The sequence below is a fragment of the Bos grunniens genome, chromosome 14 (assembly GCF_055505025.1).
Source record: "Bos grunniens cultivar Pamir isolate PY7600 chromosome 14, Bosgru_T2T1.0, whole genome shotgun sequence".
In the NCBI taxonomy this organism is placed as follows: Eukaryota; Metazoa; Chordata; class Mammalia; order Artiodactyla; family Bovidae; genus Bos; species Bos grunniens.
The window spans coordinates 77,137,785-77,165,346 of NC_141178.1; the positions used below are offsets into that span (position 1 = coordinate 77,137,785).

General features: G+C 42.7%; 1 protein-coding gene across 4 annotated transcripts in view; it reads left to right on the plus strand.

Annotated features, from left to right (window-relative positions):
- The window catches only part of KHDRBS3 (KH RNA binding domain containing, signal transduction associated 3), a 154,465-nt gene that overhangs the window by 116,838 nt on the left and 10,065 nt on the right, over positions 1-27,562 (plus strand). For all 4 annotated transcript variants that reach the window (XM_086335597.1, XM_086335601.1, XM_086335599.1 and 1 more), the window contains 2 exons: positions 5,664-5,746; positions 25,744-25,802. In XM_086335597.1, the coding sequence (XP_086191723.1) occupies positions 5,664-5,746; positions 25,744-25,802 (142 nt within the window). The remainder of the gene's footprint in view (positions 1-5,663; positions 5,747-25,743; positions 25,803-27,562) is intronic.

The window sequence follows — 27,562 nt, forward strand, 5'->3', positions numbered from 1 at the left end:
GGATAGAATTACAACTACTCTTGGTCAGCCACTCTTCTATCTAAAAATCACAGCAGTAGTTAATACTCGTGTTTGCAGAGTCAAGATGTAGACATCACAGTTTAGACAATATTTTAAGAATTTATCACATTCACCAAAAGAAAGCTACCTGGTTGGTAGCTCTGATGTTTCTCTGGCCTAATAGCTTGAGAGTGTTAACAGGAATTAGTCGTCAGTAAACTGGAACCAGGTTTATTGGACAAGAGCTGTGCCAGACAGCCTTCATGTATATTTCTTGGGTTAGTTTCTCCCCAACCCCTGGAAACAGCCAGGGGATGAATTAAGATTGCAAAATTGAGGTGGACATATGTATACCTGTGGCAGATTCATTTTGATATATGGCAAAACCAATACAATATTGTAAAGTTAAATAAAATAAAATTTAAAAAAATAAATAAAAAGTAAAAAAAAAAACATAAATAAAAATAAAATAAAACTAAATTGGGATGAAAATTATGAAGTTAAAAAAAAAAAAAATTGAGGTGGAAGGAGGGCAGGTGATGGCCTAAAGCCACACAGCCAGATCAGAGGCAGAGCTGGGGTCAAAACACAGGTGTCAGACTCCAGAGACTGTGGTGAGGGGGTGTGCGAGTCTGGAAGTGTGTAATGTATTCCTCACAGCCATAGATCAACACGTGGGGGTACAGCTTGATTGTTGAATTAATGATGTCTTATTTAAATGATTATAGGGGACAGATTCTTATTTAGAGTTGTTAAAATTGTGATTTTTGTCCTTAATTAAAAAATAACTTGGCTATGTGATGTGTTCACGGTCATTGGTGATACTCAACAAGGATATTACTATTATTCAGAACTTCAGCAAAAATGAATTTTTCAAAAGACTATTCTTAGCTAATGTGTGTGTTTGATAAACTCAAAATAATCATAAGCCTAAATTTAAATCTTTTAACACTGTTTTATATGAAAACTGTGTACATTTTGAAATGACCAGGTTTCACCCTAATTATAGTGAAGTGGTGTATAGTTAGCATAATTGTCTCCTTTTGAAAGGACCCAGAACCTAAACATGATTTTTAAATCACTTTTGTAAATTCTCTGTTTAAAATGGTTTTTCCCATCTTAAATTTTATGCTTGATTTTACTTGTGACAGAAATAGAATTAAATAGGTCATGCTGTTTCCTTTATCCTAGAACATCTTTTCTCTTCAAAGTAAGATTTCTTGGTATCAGGTCGTATGTCTGTGGTTTTCAGGTTGGGAATGGCAGATGAAGGATCTTTACCTGTGTTAGAACATGTTTTGGCTACTGTGGCCCCCCTGACGCCTACCTAGTGTCCAGGTCGCCCTGTCAGCTCCATTTAGACGTCTTCCTTATCAAAGATGAAAGTGCAGGAGTGGATCTTGACAAGTCTCTTGAATGCTGCAAGAATGTTTATCAATATACTTTTATTTCTTGTCCATCTTTGTTCACTTAAAAAAAAAATTATTTACTCTCGGTTTTCTGGGTCTGTGTTGCTGCGCTTGGGCTTTCTCTAGTCGCGGCTAGTCGGGACTCCTCTCTGGTTGTGGCGTGTGGGCTTCTTGCAGTCGCTTCTCTCGTGTGGAACACAGGCTCCAGGGCCCATGGGCTCAGTAGTTACAGCTTTGAGCTCCTTCCTCATTTTAACCATTTGTTGATCCTTTGCTGGCTGACCACTCCACTGTTTCTCGGCCAATGATCTCATCTCTGTCTTGCAATAAAATAGCAGGTATCAACAAGAATCCACTCCACTCCCTCCCAGAAGCCACATTTATCCATGTTCACACTCATTTGTCTTCCTTTTGTCGGTTACAATCTGCTTCATGCTTTCCCTGTATTTTTCAAGTCCTGTCCATTGAACAAATAATGCTTGTAATGGAAGAGGCTACACAACCATGGACAAATCCAGCTGTGAAATCATCATGAAAGAAATCTTGTGAGAGTTGCATTTTTAATCTTTTTAAATCATCAATGTTAAATACGAAAGTCAATTATTCCATGACCTAAACAATTTGAAAATTCAAATAAACTAACACTGTATTAGGGCTTCCCTGGTGGGTCAGATAGTAAAGAATCAGCCTACAATGTGGAAGACCCAGGTTCAGTCCCTGGGTCAAGTAGGTCCCCTGATGAAGGGAATGGCAACCCACTCTAGTATTCTTGCCTGGAGAATCCCATGGATGGAGGAGCCTGGCAGGCTATAGTCCATGGGGTTGGAAAGAATCAGACATGACTGAGTGACTGACACACACAGAGCCTTGTATTAATACTATCTCAGAATAATTGAGCAAGGAATGAATGACATAACTAAGTTTAAAATAGTCTGTTACTTTACATTTCAGTTAAGAAAATTGTAGTCATTTACAGGAGTTTAAAGAATCTTGATTCTTTAAATAAGCATAGAATTCTGCGTGGTTGAAGCCATTTTCTTTTAGAGCTGCTAACGGATTACTGAAGCAGCAGTAAGCTCTACATTTTGCCAAACCACACACTCAAGGCAGTGACCTAGTTGCACGTCCAGCCCTCCAGATTGATTCCTCCTCCATGCCCACAGCATTTCCGGAGAGATTCCTGAGGTGCAAAATCTAAACCCACACCCTGTACCTTGGCCACACATGGTCTGTATATGGGCATCTCAGGCTCATTGCTCCCCACCTGCATTTGCAGCACAGCATGCCCCCCTGACCCTGGATGAGAAGGGGTCTTATGACTGTACCTCCATTGTTTTGCACCTGCTGTTCATTCTGCCTGATTTTTAATAAATCTTCCCAGCTGCTTTTGCTTTTCTCTGCTTTCATCACTCTGGGACACTTAATTCCCCTCTGCCTTTTGGGTTGTTCTGTGCTACCCCGATGCTTCCCTTTGCCACAACAGCTGGCGTGTTGCCTGATGGTTCTCTCTTTAGTCACCTGTCACCTCTGCCAGAGTCCTCACTAGACCAGGACACACTTTCCTCTCTGGTGTCCAGCAGGAGTGCCGGCCACAGGGAGGAGGTAGTGTTGTTGGGTTGTTTTGGGGTTTTGATTTTTTTTATGTAGTAGAAATTACTTTTTTTGTTGTTAAGAATGATAGTTGCTTTCTTAACTTCTGAATTTATTAATTCACCAGAATTGTAATATCTCATTTTGCTACTTAAAACTAAAATCATCTCAATTTTTGTTTTGTATTGTTGTTGGTTTGAATCTTATCTGATATGTTTCTCCTCCTTGCATTGGTCACTGCAAGAGCATAGCTATATTAGCAACTCACTTTCAGCTACTGCAGGAGACATTGTGGTTTTCCAGTATGTTCCCAGGATATTTTTGACTTTTATTCTTCCTCTGCCATTATTTAGTGAGTATTCCTTTTATATTTATCTGTTTTCAAAATTCTGAACACATACCTCTTCAATAAATACTCAATTTCTCCTTTGTGAATAAACATTAAAAAATCTCAGGTGATCATGTACAAATTGTATAAGCCTACTCCTACAAAGACAGTGTCATCCCTATGAATTAATATTTGTCTCACACAATTAAATGCATTACAATTTAACTTGCTATTTAGATAGTTTTGCTTTTCTAAATTAAATTGAGTTATGGTATTTAGATGCTTCTTCAAAGAGAATAACCACGGTCATCACTTTAAAATCTTGTCTAAAATCAGTGACAATAAAACACAGAAGCCCATCTGTCTCCAGATCTTTTCTCTTACCCCTTGACCACATTTCTCCACTCCAAGAGATCTGCGGTAATCATTAAATTGATTATCATTGATAATACTGATGTTCTAAAAATAGTTAGATTATATCCTGGCTCTTTTAAATGTTAACTAAATATCAGTAAATGCAAAGTCACTGTAATTGATTACCCCCAGAAACTTAGAAGTCAGTTGTTGAGCAGGATTCACACTTCCATGGATATAAATGTCATTGAGCAGCAGTTTGATCTTACAGAATGATCATTTCTTTGGACGTTTTTCACTTCCAAAATAGCTTTGAAATAACCATCGTGTACTTGTTATCACATCTGCACAGTGTCTCAGAATGTCCCTGTAGAACCAGGAGGACGGCTTTAGCTCTTGTTGCATTGTCTTTCTGTTGTTAAGCTATGACCGTTCTTCATCAGTTCAGTCTATTCTGATGCTCGACCATTATCAGATGTATGATTTGCAAATATTTTCTCCCACACTGTGGATTGTCTTTTTACTTTCTTCCTAATGTCGTTTAACAGAGAAGTTTTTAATTTTGATGGAGTCTGCATTTTTTGGTTATTTTGCTTTTGTTAGCCTGTCTAAGAAACTAATAACTAAGATGACAAAGACTGACTGCTCTTGAACCTCGCTAGTGAAATTTTCATTTGAGTTATACTTTGCACTTCAGGAATTTCTTTGGACTCATTTCTGTACTAATATTCTCTATTTTGGTGAGGCATTGTTCTCATACCCTTCTTTAGTTTTTTCCATGCAGTCTATCTTTTAGTTCCTTGAATTCATCTCAGATAACTGATCTATGTCTAGCAAGTGCACTGTCTCAGTTTCTGCAGGGACAGTTTCTATTGACTACTTTTTTCCTTGTTTACGGACCGTACTTTTGCATTTCTCTGTACATTGCATATTGTCGTTTGTTTAAAACTAGATGTTTAATAAATAATATTTCCATGTGGGAATCAAATTCTCCGCATTTTGGGCTGGGACTTTAGTTACTTTTCCAAACTTATATTGTGAAGTCGGTATTTATCCTGCATTGCCAGGGAAGTGTCTTCTCTGTTACCATGGTGCTCAGCTGATGACTGGACGGAGGTTTTATCAAATGGTTAGAAACTAAGTCCCTCATCTTTGCCAAGAGTCTGTGAGTACATGTTGGAATATCTCTTCCACACTCAGCCAGGCAGTTTACAACTAACTCTGGCTTAGCCTTGACTTTCCTTCTTACGCTGAACCTCAAGGTCAGCCAGAGGAGAGCGCTCAGGACCTTCTCAGGTCTGTCCTGGGCAGCTATATGACACGGTATCTAACTCCAGAACTATGGCAGAGCCTTGCAAAGCCCCAGTGGATCTCGCGTTCCTCTACTTTTCCTTGTAGCCTGGTGTTCGCACCAGTTTTCCTCCACACCTCAAGCGGCTGAGATCATAAACAGTTGCCCCTAGTTGTTTTCTCAGAGATCCTCAGGGAGAAGGCCTTGTGCCCTGGATGAGCTCCAAGTCCTCTGGGAATGGGGTTTGGAAGGCACTCCACCCTGCCTGCCCCCTCCAGTGGCCTCAGGCCTGCTGCTTTCCTGCCTGATTGATTTGGGCTCCTACAGAGCTGGGGTCAGGGATGGGAACAGAACAGGTTTAAAACATCAGAGCTCACCGTTCTTTCCAAGATGCAGCCAATTTTTAAAAATAAATGCTCCCTAGATCTCTGTAAGCCTGTGGTTAATTTCCAGAGTTCTAAAAATGTTCATTCTGACAGTTTTTGCCAGTTTCTCTTTGCTTTTTCAGAGGGAATTTTTGGAGGTTCTTACTCTGTCATTTTCACTGATACGAAAATTTTATATTTTTCTTTACATTATAATTAGATATAGAGTTCAATGGTAGCTGAATTAATAAAGATTCAGTGAAAGCAGAATGCTGCTTTCTTTCCAGAAACTTCTCTGAACTTTTTGTCCTTCTGTTGTATTTTAGGACTATGATGATGGATATGGCACTGCTTATGATGAACAGAGTTATGATTCCTATGATAACAGCTATAGCGCCCCAACCCAAAGGTAAGTGTCACTCTTTCTGAACAGACTCCATAGCAGACGCTTGTGCTGTCCACATTTTATACCCTCTGGGAACAGGATGACGATTGGCCAGTGAGGATGATCTGACTTGGCCTTTGTTTTGTTTTAAGCGGAGAAACTCTGTCTGTCCTACCAACTAGCATGTATTACACTCAAATTTACTGTAGTGCTAAAGCAATGCGTCTTGGAAAATACAATTCGAAACTTTTATTTTCTCTAAAAATTTAGCTTAAGCATTCAGTACATTCTAAGGAAGAACAGTGTGTGCCAGGTCTGTGGCTCTCGAGTCCAGAGGCTCCAGAGTATCTTAGAAGCGTGTGACTTTCCTGCTTCATCAGCACAGGGGATGGGAATGGCGGAAGTTTTGTTCAGTGTTCATAAATCGTTTCTGCTTCTTAGCAACAGTGCTCTTGTTTTCTAACAACTTCAGATTCCATTTGTGAAAAATGAGTTAGTTCTGATCCGTTTTCTGAAGAAGTGTTCACTTAGAAATGAGTGTTATCAGGGGGGAACACAGCTTTAAAATCATGGCATAGTAGACTTTGATGCTCATTAGTATATGAAATCTGTGTGTTCTGTTCAGAATCTTTTCCTAAATCCTGAGAAGCCTCTTGCTTTATGCTTAAAACTCTAAGTGGAAGACAAAGATAGACATACACAAGCCAAAATGCTGGCTGTATCAAGCATAAATTTCAATAAATATGGACTCCATGGGTTTTTTGATGAAGCATAAATTCACTCCTGAAGTCATGTGGGGCAAGGCAAGCTTTAAGCAGATCGGCATTTGGGTCCTGAGGTGGGCAGAGATATACTTTCTTCTCATTTTGTTCATGCCAGGTTTTTCTCCAGTATAGTGTGTCACAAGTAAGTGGCCTTTAAGCTTTGACTCCCAGCTGGTCCTCTTTCCAGGAAGCCTCGTGCATGGTGTTTGTACCCGTGAAGGTCTGGGCACACCTGGAGTGACTCGCACACAGTAAACAGCAGACAAGACTCTTTCCCCTCAGTGTCCGGCAGTTTTATGTTCCCATTATATAGATGAAGAAAAGCGCAGAGCATAAGTTTAAGTAATTAGTCAAGAATCATACATGGAGTACAACCCTTTACTCACACGTCTCGTTTAATCTGAATGGCAGCACAGGAGTTAACATGTCTGTCATATGGATGATGAAACCGAGGTTCAGAGAAGTAAATAGCTAATGCAGAGTGTGAAGCAGACTTGGAGAGCTTGAAGTCTGCCCGTATTAAACTGTGATAACATAGTAATATGATTGATCACAGGCGTTCATTCCTGTGGTCATTTATTCAGCCAGTATGTATTAAATGTCCACTACATATTTTAAATGTAGGCACTGTGCTCAATGTTGGATTACAAAGATTATTGAGACAGAGACCCTCTCCTTGGAAAGTTCACAGGCTAGAATTAAATATAAATATTTAAAAGGAATGTAAAATGGTAACCACATGAGAGTTTGAGAGAAAATAGTGCTAAGACAATGCTGGAGTCTGATTGGGAACACAGGGGGCATTTCACTGAGAAAGTGAAGGGCTAGTAGGAGTCATGAAGGTACAGACACCAGAGGACATTGCCCAAAGCCAGGCACAGAGCGTGTTGTCTGGGCTCCATGGTGTGATGCACAGGAGAGAAGAGGTGGGAGAGGGGTGACCGTGTCCTCCCAGGTTTGGGGTGCAGGCTCCAGACCATCAGCAGCACTAGGGAGCCGCCCACGAGGTGCCGGCTAGGGAGTGGTGTGTTCACACTTGGGTTTGGAGAATTAACCAAAAGGCCGTGTAGAGGCCAGGTTAGCAGATGGTGAGCTTGGAGGCAGAGACCAGTTAGATGGCACCTTATATATTATAAGCCCTTTAAACATCAAGGAACACTCACTTAAAAGGAACATCTTACCGATAGCCCAGCCACCTTCTTGGTCATGATCTTTTCAGCGCTACAACTCATCTTACTTGAAGGACTGCAGAGAACTGTGTGAGAATTGCACGTTCTGGAAAATGCAGAAATCGCTGTTGGTCAGGTACTCTGAATATTCATTTAATCCTCATAACCTATGAAATAGGCATCAGTCCTTTTAAAGAAAGAAGACTGGTTTATAAAAATTAGGTAAACTTGCCTAAGATCATGCATCTTACAAGCTAAGGGGCTTGACTTTGCACCTCGGTCTGTCTGTCTTCCTCTTTAGCAATTACTGTAAATCATGATGAAGCAGCTACATTACGGAATAGGATGAAGAAGTGTTTCCAGGAGCTGTGTTAGTTTGCTAGAGTTACCATAACAAAATGCCACAGACTGTTTTAAACAACAGATCCTTATTTTCTCAGGGCCACAGAGGCTGGAAGTCTGAGCTCAGGGTGTTGGCAGATCTGGCCTCTTCTGAGGCTCCCTCCTTGACTTGCGGCTGGCACTGCTGTGCTGGTCCTCACACGATGTCTTCTCTGTGGGCACATGCCCCTGCTGCCTCCTTGTACCCAGATTTCCTCTCTACAGTGACACCAGTCAGATTGACTGAGGGCCCATGGAAGGCCTCCTTCGACTTCATCACCTCTTTAAAGGTCCTGTGTCTAAACACACATTATAGGTACTGGGATGGGGCTTCGATTTATGATTCTGGGTGGACAGGTCAGTTCATAATATGCACATATTGTAACATTGGCTTAAGTACAACACTGTATGTCTCAGAATTAGAAATCTAGTCTGAGCCAGTTAGAGCAAATTTTGAAATCATCCCCCAAATCAAGTAGTGGGTACTGACCTGTAAATCGCCATCATTCTCACTGTCGGTACTGAACGTTGGCCGTGTGCTTGGTGTACTCTGTGGGCTTCACAGAGACTCTCTCTGCTCAGTGTGCCCTGAAATATTGCAGAATTCAAGTCTAAGCATGTCATTCCCTGCATGCAGGTTCAGAGAGGTTAACTCACCTGTCTTAACTCACAGGGCTGAGCAGTGGTAGATCCACATTGGCCCCATGCATTCTGTTTTGTACTCTGCGCCATCATCTTTCAACTTGCTTTTTGTCATGGTTTTGATTTCAGTTGCTTAAACTGATTCATGTTCATATTTCCCGTCACTCAGTCATAGGTCCACCAGGCTCCTCTGTCCATGGGATTATCCCAGCAAGAATACTGGAGTGCGGTGCAATTTCCTCCTCCAGGGGATCTTCCTGACCCAGGGATCGAAGATTGAACCCAGGTCTGCTGTGTCTCCCACATTGGCAGGAGGATTCTTCATTTTCATCAGACCTAAGAATTTCATTTATCTTCATGCTAATGTTGCAGGCTAAAACTAGATATCTACACTTCATGTGCTGTAATCATTTTATCACACTTTTGTTGCAGGAAAAAAGTTTCTCTCAGGAGGTTTACAAATTAGGAATTTTCTCTTATCAATTTTCAAATACCTTGTATAAAAATTAGAGTACAAATAAGAGTCCCTACAGAGTTCTAAAAAATTCAGCATGGTTCAGCTGTGTTTCCCATCAGTGTTTGTAATGGCCTCGTACTGCAGTGTAAAACAAGCGTTGTTTACCTGACTTCACACGCTTAATGAGCAACAAGCTGTCACCTATCTGTGAAGAGAAATATGAACTGTTCTTTACAATATTGGAATTATTCTAATATACATCAGCACAAAAATAGTTACTGAGTCATTCCTATGGGCGCACAGCTCTGGAGTAGCTGTGAGGAGTAAAGGAGCAGATGATAAATGGCCTCAGAGCTCAACCTGCACCTGCCCTGGCATGACCAGAGCCTTCTCAACTAAGTGGGATTAGTTTTCATTTGATGTCTTATTTATGATTCTAACAACAGTCACAATTTTACAGCATGATGACTGTAGTTAATATAGTATTGAGTTTGGGGAATTTGCTAAGAGAGTAAATTTCAGGTGCTCTCATCACACAGACCAAAATGTAACTACGTTAGGAGATCTGTTAGTTATCTTGACTGTATTCAAATTTCAGAATATTTTAGTCTGTGTTTCTGAATATTTGTAAATTCTCTAAGAAATATTTGATTCCTCTAATTATCAATTATTAAAAAAGTAGAACAAAAAGGGTTTCCAAAAAGTGCTAATAACCCCCTGAGCCTAAGTGGATGACTGCGTAGTAACAGTTTTATTTTCTGGCAGGTTTAATGTTGACATACTAATTTTCAAGTACTTATTTCATTTCATCCTCCACAATCTCTGTGATTTTCCTTAAAATGCTTAGAAATACTGAAAGAAGAAATTAGAAATAAGAGCTGCTAGTTTGGGAGAATCTATTAAGTCTAGCACTCAGCTGTCTATGTCCTTTAAATGCATTACCTCCAGTTTTCACAATGGCCCTACCTGCTGAGTTTTTCCACGTATAGAAGTTGAAGATGTGATGTTTAGCAACTTTCCCAAGAATGCACTCCTGAAGAGTACTTAAGCTTAGGTTTTTGTCTATCTCTGAAAACCATTATCCAGCTAAGAAAAAATTTTAGAATACAAAATTATTGACTTGTTTTTATGACAAAACAACACCTAAGCGCTTTTATCCAAATAGGCAGAGTAATGGAGGCTGTCAGGAAGCTCCACGTACTCTAGCTGTGTTTTCAGACGCCAGTAGCAAGAAGAGCAATGAGCCAGAAGTTAATGCTGCTGTCTGCCCTGCTCTCTAGTTTGCCATTGCTTCTCTTGCTTCTCTTGGCAGCTTTAGCATTATATGTGCAATAATGTCGTCTCAGGAGCTGACTTGAGAGGTGTGAATATAATTTGCGATTTTCACCTTGGAAATGATGACCTATTGTTCAACTTAGGATGTAGCATTTCAACATCAGTAAAATCACTGTCTATTGGAAGATAGCGCTGTGTTGTTTCAGGGTTGGTTGTTTTGGACTTTTAAAAACAGTAATGGTTTGGCCTGGATTAACCACACCTTGCAGAATTTTTGTGAAATATGCTTTCACCTAGCCCAGGGTTTTAACTGCTTGCTGCACGAGCGCTGAAAGAATCTCTTTAGCACACAAACTAAGCAGTGTAGCGATTGACAACAAACTTCTCACACAGTAATGTGTGGACATTGACCAAGTGACAGACACACCAGCCCAGTTTATACAGTAAAGCTGTAAATATATTCTCAGTCAAGGACCCTACGGTAAGAAAAAGGAGTGAAGGTTATAGTGAAAATGAAGCTACAACCTAAAAGGGAAAAGGAACAGTCTAAGGGCAAAGTTTTAACATGTACTAGTATCGCTGTTAATTATGTGCGTTGACCTCTAATGCAGTATTGGTTGTCTCAGGGTGAATGTGTTTGTGAACCCACGCATGTATCCCCTCTGATCTTAATTTTAACTTTAAAAGTTAGATATTCTCACCCCCTTTTCTTGAGAAAATTGAGACACAAGGAGAGGTTTAGTAAGTGGCTCGAGTCACTTGCTTAGTGACAATGCTGATCTCAGTCCATTTTCTTTCTGTCATAGTGTTTCTCAAAGAAGCACACTTACCACTGGTGTTTCACAGCATGCTTTCAGGTGGCACATGGGCAGACGCTTTTAGCTTTAATGATTAGATTTTAGTTATTGGCAAAGTAGAATTGCTATATCAACCACATGATTTTATGAATAGTATTGCTAAAAATTATAGTAAACTTACTTAAGTTAAAATAAAACCTATAATACAGAGAATAATATTAAGTCACTCACAGGATGAGTGGCAGACGTAGATGGCAGACATCCTGAAAGTGGTCCATGAAGGGCTGATGCTGGGCAGATACTGCCCATAGCACTTTTTTTTTTTCAAGATTCGTTAACACATTTTCAAGGAGTACTTATCAAGTATTAGCTAGTACATTAAATGCTCTCATGTCTATCATTTTATTTAATTCCCAAGAACATCTGTAAGATTGTTAGTTTTACAAAGGACACTAATGTTCTTAGAACTTGAGCTTGACCAAAGTCACAAAACTATGAATAGCAGTCAGGCCTCATATCCAGTTCTCTTTAAGATCAAGCCCACATTCTTTTGCTTAACCTGAAAGCAACTAAGGAAAAAAAAAGTCCCTACGTATGTAGAAAATGCCAGAACTGTGAAGTGGCCGCGTGGAGTCCTCGCACGTGAGCTCCACGGCAGCGTGGAAGCAGCAGCAGGGCACAGGCGCGCCAATGGCAGTAAGTCAAGTGCCGCCGTCAGTGCAGTCTTTCACGTTCTCGAGAACACGTGAGATTTATCACCGAGGGCTGTGGGATAATGGTGGTGTGTGAAAACAGAGTCCACCGGGGAGATGTACTACATCATTTGGATTTAGCACTGCCATCTGCTTAATAGCATCGAGAAGACGACAGCGGTGCTTATGATCAACCACTCAGAGCAGTGACAGATGCTGCTGGGCGGGAACGTGCCCGGGAAGAAGTTTCCTCACCACAATGCAGATTCTAAACAGCGGGCTTGTTGGTTATCATGCCACCAGCTTTACATCTTCACTACCGGATTTTAAGGTCTGTAGATAAAGATCTACTTGGTGAATCTTCTATATTTTCTTTCCCCATGTTTCATATGTTCTTAAAATGGGTTTTATTAGTTTTAGAATAATTTTTCTAACAAATTCTGTCCTCTTTTTAATGAAAGAAGATGATAACCCTTTTTGTATTTCTTGACTCTTAAAATGAGACACATGGTTTTGTTAAACAGACTGGAGGGCTCTGAAACCACTCAGACCTTGATTTGAATCCACTTTGTCACTTCCTCAGCTGTAGGTTTATGGCCAAGCTACTTCTTCAAGTCTTCATTTTTCATTTGTAAAATGATGGTAAGAATATTTGACTTGTGAGATTGTGATTAAATGAGATAGCAAAAGCAGTATACAGAGCAGAAGTTTAGTAAACTTGCAAAGATGACATGTACTAGGAGCTGTTCTCAGCACTTTTCAGCCTTATAAGTAGTTTATTACTGTTACCCCATTTCATAGATGAGGAAATTCAGGCCCAGAGATTATAGAACTTCCCTGTGGTTGTTTCAGAGTGAGTGCTAGGCTGGCACTGAGCCCTCCGCTGCACTGTCTCTGGGTGACTTGTCCTCATCAGTTTAGTTGTCTGATCTAGAAGCTTGTGCAGCCTTTTCCTGAGGAGAACTGCAGTCAATGAAATCTCAACAAAGAAACAAAATCATCTATCCCATTTTGATTCCCCATTTGTGAAACAAAAACTTATGGACAGCCTCATGTAATTTAGCTAGTCTAGAGTCCTAAGATGTTTGGAAGCATAGGCTTGAGGTCACAGCTTGAAGTTGCTTGTGAAGAATGATTTACAGTAGAGAACGTCAGTGCGTGAATTTTTCAGAATCTAGTCAAACCTCATTTACTGGGCTTACAGCTTTAGAAGCAGAAGTAATTCACACACCATGCGGGTGTGATTAAATGAGATAGCATTTTTTCCCTTTTATTTGACATCATGAAGGGATGTGTTCTGGAATTATGAGTGTCCGTCGGATCCTTCCAAGTGTTTGTAACCTTTGACTCAGTGTTTACACAGTAAGTGCCTAAACTTAGTGTATAGCAAGTGGTGGCTCAGATGGTAAAGAATATGTCTGCAATGCAGGAGACTCAGGTTCGATCCTTGGGTCAGGAAGATTCCCCTGGGTAGGGAATGCCAGCCCACTCCAGTATTCTTGCCTGGCTAATTACATGGACAGAGGAGCCTGGTGGGCTACAGTCCCTGGGGTCACAAGAGTTGGATAGGTCTAACATTTAACACAATGTAACACTTAACACAATGTAACACTTAACACAGTGTAAATATATTTAACTATTTAAAAAGAATAAGCAGTTTCTGGCAAAGTTCAGGGAAAGAAATACATTTTAGCTATAGGAAAAAAGGTATGCATGTCAACTTGGCCAAAGTAATGTAGGTAAACCAGCACCTCAGTTGAGGCAGAATCGAGATTTGTTTAGTGGGAGTGAAGGGGAGGAGTCTGTCACAGCTCTGCAGCTCTCTGACAGTGAAGCTGGGGTCACGTCACGCCCCTGTGCTTCAGCTTGCTCATCTGCATGACGGACGTGATGGTTGCAGTGACCACCTCTGAGGCTGTTGTCATGTCAAATGAGTTGATACACGGAAAGCACCTGGCGCTTTGTGAATGGTCTCACTAGCTATTATTAAAATTCTATAATTTTTAATCTAAAAGCCATAGGGCTAAGTGTCTACAACTCTTTGGGGTGGGGGGCATCTATTTGTGGTTCTCCAGGACAGTGATTGCCCATTGGATTATGTGAAGTTTATGATCAAGGAAAATGTGATTACCAAGGGGGATGGAAAGCATGTATGGCAAATTGAAAAACAAGGGGATTTGAAGGGGGATGTATGCAGCCTTGGCAGTTTGTAATCCTACCAAGTATGGTTAGTGCCAGCAATTAATTTTTAAATAGTATAGTTTGAAGGATTAATACAGGACTTTCCCATCTATTAGCAGCCATTGCATTAAGAGGACCTCTCTTGATCTGGCCCTGATTTTTCTCTAACCTCATGTCAAGTCACCCACTCACCCAATCTAACCTTGTATTGAATTTTTCAGTCATGATTCATTTATAATTTGCTCAGTCACAGATGAAATAGATCTCAAAGCATACATTATGTGAATAAACTTAATTTTGTCAAATTCTTCATGGCTCCTTCAGTAATTTTCTTTACTTACAGTGTTTAAAGACATTGTGGTTATTTGGCATGTTTCTATAAAAATTGCCTGTCGTGTTTTTAGACTTTTCCGCAATGGTGCAAACAGGATAATTTCCTTTTCTTTACATTTTAGTCTTTGCCAGATGGGTTGCCTCAGAGCAGAGGTTCCTTGACTGAGTTGTTACTTCATCTAGCAGGCTTTCTTGATAAACTCTCTGCCTCTGACATCCCCTTTTGCATTCACAGAGTACTCAGCCAGCCTTGTGTGTTTCTGGAATATGGCATGCTTGCCTCTGGTCACCACTCATACCTGCTGGATTTGAGAATCTCTCTCCTGTTTATACAGAGAGGCCCTTGGTGGCAGAAACCCTTTTCTATTTGTCCTTTAATCCGCAGTACCTAGTGTAGTACCAACCAGGAAAGGGACCTCTATGGGTTTTTCATTTCAGTTGGTAACATTTAAGAATTCCACATCTGTTCTACAAGTACCTTTATTGGAAACACGGTAAGAAGTCTGGTACCTCTGAATGTCTAATGTGGAACTGCAGGTAGCCTTCCCTCAACTTGGGCTAAATGGAAGAGTCCTTTATACAGCCTTTAAAAAAAAAAAGGAGATTCCCAAGCCAATCTCTCGTTTCTTATTTTTAATCTGAGTTTTGAGATAGCACAGCTATCTGAAACTTTTAAAATACAGCTAATTTTTATGAGCAGCCGAGGCTGAAAACTGCTTTTCTTGTCTAGTGAGCACTATGAGAATAAGATATTATATGTTCAGAGCTTTTCAGAGTGCCTTGCAGATACTTGCTAAGTAAATATTTATTTCCTAAAGAAATAAATTACTAGCGTGTCTTTCATGCATTCATTCAGCAAACAACTAAAGAGTACCTACTCTGCCAGCAACTGTCCCAGGTGCTCGGTAAGCAGCAGTGAACAAAAAGGGGTAAGGAGGGTGCCCAGTAGAGTTCAGGTTCTAGTGGTGGTCACGTTTAGCTAGTGGCCTTCCTGTTTAGCTTCTTTGAGAAGACGATTTAAGACTTGAAGGAGGTAAAAGTTTGCCTAAGGATGTATCTGTGGGAACACAGTGATCTGTGCAAAAATCCTCAAATAAAAGAAGGAGTGTGTCTTATGTATTTGGAAATCCTTAAAGTTACAGTTTTCTTCCATTCATATTTAAATTTCAAGTTCTCCTAATAGAAAACTTGAGATTTCCCTTTGGAATAAGATATCTTTGAAGTTTGGAACAAAATGTTTTGCTTTTCAAGAATGTGTTGTAAGAACTTTTTCCTATTTAAAATTAATCCCAGTATGATTAAAGGAGCTTGCAGACTTAAAATTATGAAGTTACAGGAGAAGACTGTGGTCTGTACACCCTTATATCTTGACCTGTAACAACTTTGGTAGAAAATCAATACAGCGACCAACAGCCTGACAGAGGTAGAGAAATGTCCTTTATAAATGTAAATCTTACTTATCTCACTCTGTTTTTTCCCCTAAACATCCAGCATTCAATTATGAATAAAAATTATACAATAAGAAAATACAACCCGGAGTCAAGAGACAAAATAGTCAAGAGAAACAGAGAGCCCAGATATTACAATTGTCAGTCAGTGTCTTAAAATTGATACATTCCATATGCTAAATGATATTGTGTGAAAGGTGGACAGTATGTATGAACAGATAGGATAGGAATGTAGCCAATGAAAACTCTTAAAAAGAGCCAAATGGAAATGCTAGAATTGAAAATTACAATGTCAGGGATGAATAATTATTTCAGTGGGCTTATTAACAGATTGTACACTACAGAGGAAATAGTAAGAGAACTTGAAGACAACTTATAAAAAAGTATTCAAACATGAAAAGAGAAAGATGAAGAGTAGAAGGAACATTGGGTATGAAATCTGCAAGATGATGTAAAACAGGCTAATGTTATCAGAATTGCAGAATGAGATGAGAGAAAGTATGAGGTAGAAGAAGTACTTGAAGAAATAATGACAAACATTTCTAAAATTAACAAAAAATACCATCACACAGATCTGCAAAGTGCAGAGAAACCCTCAGCAGGATAAATATGAATATAAACACATCAAGGTGTAATGTATACCAGTTGCTAAAAAACAGAGAAAAGATTGAGAACAACTAAAGGAAAAGGACATAAATATAATCAGAATATATGATCTTTTACATCAGGTATTCTGAAGTTAGCATTATGTTTTTGAGGTTCATCCACATTATAGCTTTGATCAGTATTTCTTTCCTTTTTATTACTGAATGGTTTTCCATTTATGATTCTACCGTGTCTTGTTTATGCATTAACTGGGTGACAGATACGGGGTATGTTTTCACTCCTTGGCATTATGAATAATGCTGCATTGAACATTTATGTGCAGATCTTTGTGCGGACTTGTATTTTAGCTTCCTTTAGACATTTAGGAGTAGAATTGCTGGGTCAAATATTAATTATATGTTTAACTTTTTAAGAAACTGCCAAAGTGTTTTTCAAAGTACTTGTACATTAATTCCTACCAGTGGTGTATAAGGAGTCTTAAGCATAATTTTAACCAAAATGTTCAAGACCTCTGTACTGACAACTATTAATAAAATATTGCTTTACAGAAAGTAATGAAGAGCCCAATAGCACTTATCTTCCTTAAAGTTAGGAAATTGCAGAGAACTGTTCAAATAGATGGAAACTATTAGTTGTTATTGGTATTTTTGGTGGATTTGTTGTCATTAAAGGTACATTCCTCACTCTAGCAAATAAGCAGAAATAGCTTGTGTAACATCAGTAAGACTCTAGGAAAAATACTGCTCATTCAGAAGGAACCTCTACCTCAATAGTACTCATAACAGCTGTCCTTGAATAAGAGCTAAGTTTATGTATGTAACACATGATCTTCTTTGAACCTCACAGCAATCTTATGAAAGATTTATTTTAAAAACTATTTTATAGATAAAATTGAGTTAACGTTGCCCAAGCTTACACCTTGGTGGCTCAGTGGTAAAGAATCTGCCTGTAATGGTAGGAGATGCAGGTTTGATCCCTGGGTCAGAAAGATCCCCTTGAGGAAGAAATGACAACCCACTCCAGTATTCTTGCCTGGGAAATGTCATAGACAGGGAAGCCTGGTGGTCTACAGTCCAGGGGATCACAAAGAATCGGACACAACTGAGCACACACAAGCTTACACACACAGTAAACGCTGGAGCCTAGATTCTGATAATGTGTGTGACTGCACAGCCCTGTTCTTAAGTGTTAATTCTGTACTGTCTTCCAAAATGATGATGTTAAGACAGGAAGCCTGCTGATAAGTGACTGTGAGTGTGTAAGGCAGGTTTAGCCTGGTGTACACATGGAGCACCAGCATCAGTGCGTGTCTCTGTGAAACTCACTCCCTGAGTGTCCTGAGGCCTCCGTGCAGGCGTGCCTCGAGTGTGTGGGAGGAGGAGAGAGGCACAGTGAGCTGAAGAGACGCTCATGAACAAAACTCTTATCTTTTTACTCTTTTGTTTTTCTTGGAATATAATCAGAATTCATCGTTTCTAAAAGATTACGTAGAACCATCTGCAGTCTTTTAAGAAACTTTTGATAGGAGTAGCGTAGACTGCTGCAGATGGAGAAGAGTACTGACCGTGCTGTTGAAATAAGCATGAGCGGATATCCTTGCAGCAGAGAAAAATAGAGACACGTGGTGCCCCTCACGTCAGGATGCTTGCACCGTATTGTAGGACTGGGATAAGCTCTGGATCAACCCCACATTCCACCGAATCAGGTTTATTCTCTCACATAAGAATGGATGTTAGCAGCTTCCGACCCCTGGGACCGCTCTGTGGAGTCTCTGAGCAGCCAGGTGCTCCTTTGTTTGCCGCATCCTCCTCGCCCTTGCCCTGTGCCCTTACGCTCAGCTTGCTCTCAGGGCAGCGGTCATAGTCCAGCTGCCAGGCTGGGCTTCAGGCAGGGAGAAAGAAGAGGAGGAAGGCCCTGCAACCTGGGCAGGTCCGCCTGCTCTTAGGAAGTCCCTGGAAGCTTCACTCCCGGAAGTTCACTCCTGTCTCATCAGTATCCTCCCTGTAGAAGTGGTCGAGAAATGGAGATTAATGGCTGGGTGCGTTACCACTAGCATCTCACCCTCAGTCTCAAAGGGCATCTTCTGCTAAGGAGGATGGGGAGAGTGCACACTGAATAGGCAACAGCTGCCCACTGGCTCTTCCCTTTTAACCTGAGTGTTAGTTTTTTTTATTTTTATTTTTTTGATTTGTTTTCCTTTTCCTGAAATGTTATGTACCTATAGCGAAGGGCATAAATTCACACCTGTCAAAAGCGTCCAGTTGAGTGACTGTTTTTCAGTGTACACACCATGTAAGCAGGAGATGGATTCCAGCACCCAGGCAAGAAGTTTTCCAGCTGCTGCTTTTCAACTGTGGGTGTCTTAGGTCATCATCTCTTTCTGGCTCCCTGAACGGCGCTGTCTTTTGAAAAAGTGCCCAAACATACTTCCACTGTGCTGTGAGTGTGGTGACTGGTCGTCCGATTAGATGGTGGAGAGAGGCCCCTGGGAGCCAGGGGAACTAGACTTGCACCCTGCCCCCCTGCCCGCACGGCGGCCACACGGCTTTAGAGCAGTGCTCTGTGTCTGAGTCACCACTGTGCTGTCACCAGGGCAAAACTGCATGTTGTTGTTCTCCTTTCTGTCTGGCTCTTCTCGTAAGTGTCGGTTTAGACTTTCCTCCTTCCAGGAGGCACTCCCAGGTACCCCAGGACTGGGCCAGGTGCCCCACCCTGAGTTCCATCAGAACTCTGGGCTTCTGGGAATCACAGTCCTCCACCGGCCTAGTTACAGTTGTCTGCCTTGCGCACTAGACCAGATGTGTTTTATCACAAAGTCCGGAACTTGTTCACTGTTGCATCCTGGTGCCCAGCACATGATAGGTGTTCCAGAAATATCTGTGGAACAGATGCTGGGAACAGGTGACATCTGAGCTTCAGAAATTCCTACCAAGAGCACCTTTCTCAAGAGAGAACGTAACAAGTGAGAGTCTCTCTCTTACATGGTGGGAAAATGTTGTTTTTAACCTAAATTTATAAAATAGAGATCCAGATTGCGAGTTTGTTTTAAATATGAGAGAAAATCCGTGCAGAATGCATGGCTCCTGATCGGTGTTTGATAATGTATGACGGGTGCTGTTTGATAGTATCTATCATTAGTGTTAGATCTTGTTTGCATGTCTCTGCCCAGTAGCCTGTACCCGATCCTAGTAGTTGACGTGTGTGCGCGTGTGCATGCGTGCATGTACTCTGTCACTCAGTAGTGTCTGACTTTGCGACCCCATGGACTGTAGCTCTGCCAGGCTTCTCTGTCCATGGAATTCTCCAGGCAAGGACACTGGAGTGGGTTGCCATTTCCTCCTCCAGGGGATCTTCCCGACCCAGGGATCAAAACCGTGTCTTTTGCATCTCTTGTGTTGGCAGGTGGGTTCTTTACTGCTCTGCCACCTGGGAAGCCATAGTAGTTGACATAGGTCCTTAAAATTAGGTTTACCAGTAACCCCCGAGGCGTGTGCTTCCTTCCTTCCTGCCCTGTGTGATCTGCCTTCCTGAGCCGTCTGTCACAGGAGGAGGTGCTCTCGAGCTCTGTGGGAAGCAGAGCCAGAGAGAAAGGATTCTGAGAGTCTCGTGAGAGATGAAGGTTAACATGGAACTTTCTGTCAGGCCTGTTCGAGGGTGTTACTGTGACAGCTTAGTCAGACTGTATTACTGGAAGTTTTTCAAAGTGGAGAGGGAATCATTCTCTGAGATCATTAAGACAATTTAGCCTGAAGCCCAGAGGATGGACCACGTGATTTCTCAAGGCCCACTTCTTGCCTTTGATCGGTCAAGTACCAGTAAGTTCCTGCACTTTACAGTGAGGTCAGATTGAGAAGTTTTTCACACTAGAGGTGGAGGATTGCTGTAAGTGGCAAACCTTTTGTTTCTGATTCTCTGACAGACCTACATTAACATTCAAAATCTTTTTGTTTGACAAAGTAATTGTTTCATCTGAAATGAGGCTTGGCAAACTTCGTTACAACAATACGGTTAAGGCTGATCACTGCTCTTTATTTGGTTTAGAGGAAGTGTCCAGCCAGTGAGAAGGGCTTTGTGTGTGAGCTCACTGCATCGTGGCCCCGCTGTCGCCCTGTCAGAGGACACCGCTGGGGCCCTCACCCTGAGCGGCAAATGCCATCCATTCATTCCTGCCAGTGCTCCTGTTGAGCACCTCTTGTGTTTCAGACACTGGTAGAAGCTACCCCTCAAAAAGATGATGCTTCCTGTTGAAGATCACACCACTTCCCAATGGAAAAACAGGTTCAGAACTAAGTGCAGCCTTACTCCACAGCCTGAGCTCTCTGTCTGCTTGCATGTGTCCCTGGAGAGATCACGTGGCGTCTCTGGATTTTGAGTACCTTTCATACTACGAGGACGGCAGACTTATGTCTCCTGTTCAGACCACTCCCCCAGCCTCTTGATTTCTCTTTCCAGCTGCTCTGGGAGGTCCGAGAGGCCTATGCAACCTAGCCTGTCCCAGGCCAAACTCCTGACGGCTCCCTGCCCAGAGCTCCTTCTGCTTCCACTTCCCCATCTCAGGTGATGGCAAACTTCATTATGGGGACGTTTCTCCCTGGAGCCATCTTACTCAGGATAAAAACAAGAAACCAAGCCTCTCCGTGGTCTGCATGACCCCCCTCTGCCTTCTGGGTCTCTCTGCTCTCGCTATACTGCCCTCCTGTTTCGTTGGACCAGAGTGCACCTCTGTGGGACCCAGGCTGCATCCCCTCAGGGGGCGTCCACTCTGTGTGACTAGCTGTGTCACATCTCCTGCCCTGTCACACAGCAGACCTGCGAACTGACCACCAAATCCAGCAGGTTAAAGTTCATTGGTCCCCTTGCCAAGGGATGAAAATGTAACAACAGTAGTGGGACGATTGCAATGTGCTGCAAAGGAGGGTCAGCATGTTACTAGAGGACGGGAGTGAAACTGGAGAGGGGAAGCCATGGTCAGGGGATGGAGTACATGAAACTGACGCAAGGCGGGGTAGAGGGGTTATTGATATGACAGGAACTAAGATGTGACCTGGGAGCTGATGGCCAAAGGAGAATAGAGGCAAGATCAGTGGACAAGAGTGGTCCAGGGAGTCAGCAGACCAACGTATTTGAAGGATTATCTGCCTGCGTACAGAAAACAGCAAGACTTAGGACAGAGATGCCATTGAGAGATTGAAAGCTGGGTGTTTGTGCAGAGGAGTGGAGTGTAATGGGCTACAGGTGGCAATGCGGGGGCAGTTGGTGAAGAGAATACTCACCTTCCTGTTGTCCCAGGGGCACATGGGCCATGGGGGATAAGGGAGAGGAGAGGGCCACTGAGGGAGAGGTGGCATTAGAGGAGAATTGAGTTTCATTGAGCAAGAAGGCAAGGGAGCGTCTAAAGAGGAGGTGGAGGATGCGCGATGAGCCATGACGTCCGGAGGGCACAGAGAGAATTGGGACGGAGATGGGGACAGACGGGGATGGGCGGAGCTCTACAAGTGCTGGAGATAAAGAGTAACTAGTGATCTAGAGTTCCCTGAGCTGCAAGGACCAGCCAAGGGCCTGATGAGATGAGTCCCAGCGACTTTTTGGTCAAAATTCGTGTAGAGGCTTGACGAGATAGACACCAGATAGATTCATGTCAGGAGTTCCTTCTTAGTCCCATTCATGGAGACAGGGTGGTCTGGGAGCTCGCTTTTGTCCTCCTTTTGAACGCCTGTCTGTGCCCTGGGGCACGTGGGCTTGGTCCCAGTGCTGCCATTTGCTCTGTGACCCCTGTGTTTACTCCCAGTGCTGGGCCTGTTTCTTGACTCTGGTTGATGGGTCGAGAACCTCCAGGAAAGCCAGGAATTACGCTGAGCCTTTGGACTTCCTTCTACCCCTGGTGCAGGGTAGGACATGGAGGACAGAGCAGGCCTGGGAGGCGGCCCTGGTGCCGGGAGAGGAGCTTGCTCTGGACCGCCTGAGGGAGGGACTTCTATTGACACCTTCTGATGGAGAAAAGGCATAGTCAACCTACCGTGTTTTCTTGCTTCTTATTAATGCTGTAAGTTGTATTCATAAATGAAGAAATTTTTAGAGTCTTCCCCCTTTGCCTTATGTTGGGTTTTTAGTTTATCCTTGGGAAATAGGACACGTCTTGGGTTAATAGACATTGGAGGTGCACGAAATGAAATGCCGCAAAAGCAATTCAGATGGAACTGACAGGTACGAGAATGGGGCTCAGCTGCTCCCAGCTTCTTGGCTTGATGACAGTCTTGAAATAAATAATCAGAAACTGAGTGAAATGATAAAATATGTCAGTTTAAAGTTTCCAGTTGTCAAAACTAAGATTGTCTTATCACCAAACCATCGCCTGACCAAATTATGTTTCCTTTTATCCTTCTGTTCATTGGGAAACATTCTTCACCCTGTTTTTTTTTTTTTTTATGCTGATCTGTGTGAGAGCACTTCCAGGTGGATTTCCAGTCCACCCCGATGCTCATTAATGCTCACTTCATTTAATCAAGGGGACTTTGTTTAGTCAGAAGGCAGTTGTTTTTTTCCTGGTTATTGGTCTCAGTACCTGTCACTGACAGTTCCAAGTTAAACAGTGGACCTGTCTCAGTAAAGGGAATTCTATTCAGTTTTATGAAGAGGTCACTCTCATTGTTTTCTGTGCAGCAAAGATGAGATATTAAAGAACATTACAACTTTGTCTAAGGAGCCATTATATTGTAACTTCTGACATTTGGAAAGAAGACTGAGGTTCACTCAGTCTTCTTTAATTTAGTGCCGAGTTTCTAAGAAACAGTAGCCGATTTATTTTCAACAAAATGAGAAATTATGTTGACTGCTGTGTCCAGATGCTGTACGTGAGGCACTGAGAACGTTAGGGCTTCCCAGGGTCTGGGGGGCATCTAGCGTGGTGAGATTTGGCAGGCAGAGGGGCACTCGGACTCAGCAGGCAGGTGGACAACTGCCCCAAGACTGTCCGTGCTGGGAGGCCTGGGTTTAGACTCAGGAGTCTTGACCCGTGTTGGACAGTGGCATTTTATCAAAAGTATCTCTTCTGAATGTCTGTCTACAAGGTGAGGAAAGTGTTCTTCTTTAATAGCATTCTTATATTTAAAACTGTTGAACTTTAAGAGGTAGGGAGGCCATATATTTTTGTTGTTGCTTGTTTTTGCTAGACTTTTTCCTTCTTGAATATGCATGTCTCTCTGTTCCTCACTCAGCTAGCCCCTCTTCTCTTCTTGCCGTAAATGTACGTATACCAGGATGGAAAACTAGGGCTCCAAGGGAGAGGAGGCACTGGAGAGCAGAGAGTACTGAGGCGGTTGCAGTTCACCATGGCCCACTGGCAGCGGGGTTCCTGCAGACCCCTGAGACAGCATGCGGTCCCTTGGGACACGTGCAGGTGGACAGAGGGCTCGGGTTGTGAAGGAAAGGCACACTTAGTCTTGCACCTATTCTTCCATTTGCAAGTAGTGTGACCTTGGACAGGCAGTGTAACCTTTTTGAGTTGCAGCTTCTACAAGTGGCATTTGGGCTAACGACTGGGTAGGAGGTGCTTGGGAGCAAAGGACAAGAGGAACCGTTCTGGCAGAGGAGGGCAGAGGCGAAGACCTGTCCCCATAGGCATGACACAAGCCCGTAGCTCCCACCCCCATCCCCTCTCACAGGGCTCGCCATCCTGTGCTGTCTTAGAAGGCTGATGGTTAGTCTCCAGTGAAGTTCACCTGGGCTTGTGAAACGAAACATAGGAGAACCAGGTGTGGACTTAACTGGATGTGTCCCCTTTCTGCTGTCTGTGTGATGTTAGGCTGGCGCCCCAGCTGTTCTGCTCTACAGCATCCTTACCTGTAAAATGGGCATGACAGCTCTGTCACGTCCAGGGGAGGCAACGGCTGCTTGGGGGTCTTGGGGCTGGCACAGGTATTATTCACTCCATGCTTCCTTGGCAGAGAAGGCAATGGCACCCCACTCCAGTATTCTTGCCTGGAAAATCCCATGGATGGAGGAACCTATTGGGCTGAAGTCCATGGGGTCACTGAGAGTCGGGCACGACTGAGCGACTTCACTTTCACTTCTCACTTTCATGCATTGGAGAAGGACATGGCAACCCACTCCAGTGTTCTTGCCTGGAGAATCCCAGAGACGGGGGAGCCTGGTGGGCTGCCGTCTATGGGGTCGCACAGAGTTGGACGAGACTTAGCAGCAGCTTCCTTGGGTGCTAAGCAGCTCAGCTGGATCGTTTTCCATTCTGATTAGAACTTCTTTGCTTGATTGCATCAAGTTGGAATAATGAGAGTGTTTATTCCAGGACAATCCAAGATAACAAATTCAGGGTGATTGTTTCCCTACAAAATTAAGAGGACTGGGAAAGGGGAAGCCAGGGAGAGTGGTAGAAGCCCTTCCTCAGACAGCCAGAGTAGTGTGAGAAACTGACTGTGTGGGCCATAGTCCCGTCATCCAGATTTCCCCAGAGTCGTTCCTGTAAAGGTTACACCTAGATCACACATGTTGTGTATGTGAGTGGCCTGTTTTGCATCATCTACAAAATGGCCTTGGTGACAGATCACTCCCTCCCTGGGTCTCAGGGACGTCATGCGTCAGAATACAGGACAGCTGCGCACGTGCCTCCGTCCCCACAGGCTTGGCCAGGGCGGGCGACTGGACCCAGGGGCCTTTCCCACCCACCACACACAGCCCCTGCTGAGCGGCCACCCCTGATGGTAATGGTGTGGTGCTAGAGGGTTAAACATGTCACCCCATAGCCGTGTTGCTTTATTGTAAAGCCCAGTGCCTGGGCCTCGCACAGCATCGAGGTGTCTGGTCTGTAGGGCTGTGCCTTCTGTGAACTCGGTGTTGGTAGGAAAGAAGCCGTGGCTGCGCTTCCTCCTGCACACACATCCCCCCCACCCCACCCTGATCCCTTGCACGATCCCAGCCTGGGTCCACTGCATACGCGTGCCTTCTCAGACCACGATTCCTCCCAGAAGAGACTGCGTACTCCTCAGGTGCTGTCAGCACTCTCCACACGGACAGGCTGATCGTGGTGGTTCAGTGTCAGACATGGTTGTTGTGAATTCAAGTCAGAGACCACAGGAGGGGCCAATGATAGTCCTAATAAGATCGCTCTTCTCCGTGGGAACCCTGTTCAGCTTTCAGCCCTGCTTTTAGTAGTTATCTTTAAGTTTTAGATACTTCATCAAGTATGATTTAAACTCACAGCCACATCAGTTTGTCCTAACTGTGTTTTTGTCTCTCTCTGCTTGTGTGTTTTGTTTCATGCAGCGGTGCTGATTACTATGATTATGGACATGGACTCAGTGAAGAAACGTATGATTCCTATGGTGAGTAAATGGCGGAGTGGAGCCATAAATAGAAAGGTCATAGAAATACCTTAAAGCACTTAACTGAGGAGACTCATACAGACAGAATTTTAGACCACTGCTGCCTCTCAGTTCATCTGTGCTTATCCAGCTATTTTCAGAAGCTCTCTAAGGTTTAAACTTAATATTTAAAGGGGACTAAAGACTTGCAGAAAATTGCAGGCATTGATTCTGAACTTAAGATTTTCTGTTTGGGTTGATTGCAATGTGCTGATTTTCTCACTTACTTGAATAGTTTGCCAAACTACAGACACTTGATAGAATGACTCTCTCTAAAGTGTCTTTGCTTCTTGAGAGTAAAGAAAAGTGAAGCAGTTGAGACTACAGCTCTCAACTGCTGTAGTGGTGATTCCACCACAGCCATCTTTATATTTTAATTTATTCCCAATCTCAGTTCCTCTAAAAACATTACAGTGGGAGTCATTCGTTACAGGCTACAGAAGCGCTGGGCCAGGGAGGAGATGGATGGCTGTCTCAGGCTTACAGAGAGACAGTGAAACCCCACTGAGTCCAGTGGGAGCTGCCCAAGGTGCTGGGGAATCCACATCCAGAGTCTCAATATGCAGAAGGACGACAGGTTTAATTAAAAGAATTGGCTGCAGCAACTTAATGATACTGAGAACCTCCTTTGCTGCCGGGCGCAGAGATCAGAGAACACGAAGCTTCAATCAGTTGCAAAGCTCTGATGAATGCCTCATGCCCAGTGCAAGTGAATCAGGATTCTCGTTAATGGATGTTATGACATTTCTCTGAACATAACTGAAAAACCATTTTCCAGTGTTCCTTTTGAAGTGCATTTTGTTATATCACCTGCCCCAAGCCTTGATGACCGCACCTTGGATTTTTTTTGTTGTTATTCGCAACAAACACTTAAGAGACATACCTTGGTTTGTTGAATGCTGTCTACTTAAATTGATGCAAGTTAGCTTGAGGGAATGATGTTGATTGCATGTTTGTATCAAAGAAGAGGTCATTTTAAGCAGTTTTCCTCACAGCTTTTTAAAATTGGTCTCCGTGGACACATGGCTTTTAAATCACTGTGTGCTGCAGCATAGATGTTAACTGTTTGTTGTCAAAGACCTTCAAGTGACTCACTGACAGCCCTGAGCTGGAGTGAACCAGGGTTCTCTGTAGGAAATCCATCGTTTCGTGTGGATTTAGTATGAGGATGAATGCAATTTGACGTTATGTCATGAGATTATTTCCTATCCAGGAAGTATTTTGGAAACAGAAATCTCCACCCAGTACAGCTTTCCTTCCTTCTTTACATGAAGGACCCGTGAAGAACAAAGCCACATTTCCCAAACTGCCCATTGCCATTTTGCACTCCAGTTTTTTTCTCCTTTTGCCTTCACAGATTTTTATCTGTGTTTTCTTTGTCTTTGAAGAAGAAATCCCAAGTGACCCTTTTCCCATGCATAAATGTCTTCACATGTAGCAAGAGGCAGCTCAATTTGCTGCTGGAGTTTGTGAACTTTTATTAAATGAGTGACCAAAAGGAAGTTCTTGCAAACTTGGCTGTCATTTAAGATACAAGGATCATGTCTTCCCAGGCTGGTAGGTTTTGCTAGTGAGATGAACATCTTCCATTGTGTTTGTAATTGTTTAAAAGTTAATTCTCTCAGGTTTTTTAATACCTTGGGGATTTATATCTTCAGTATGACATCTACCATGGGTTCAGGGCTAAGTTAGATTCTGAGAAATGAAGCCATGGGCTCTCT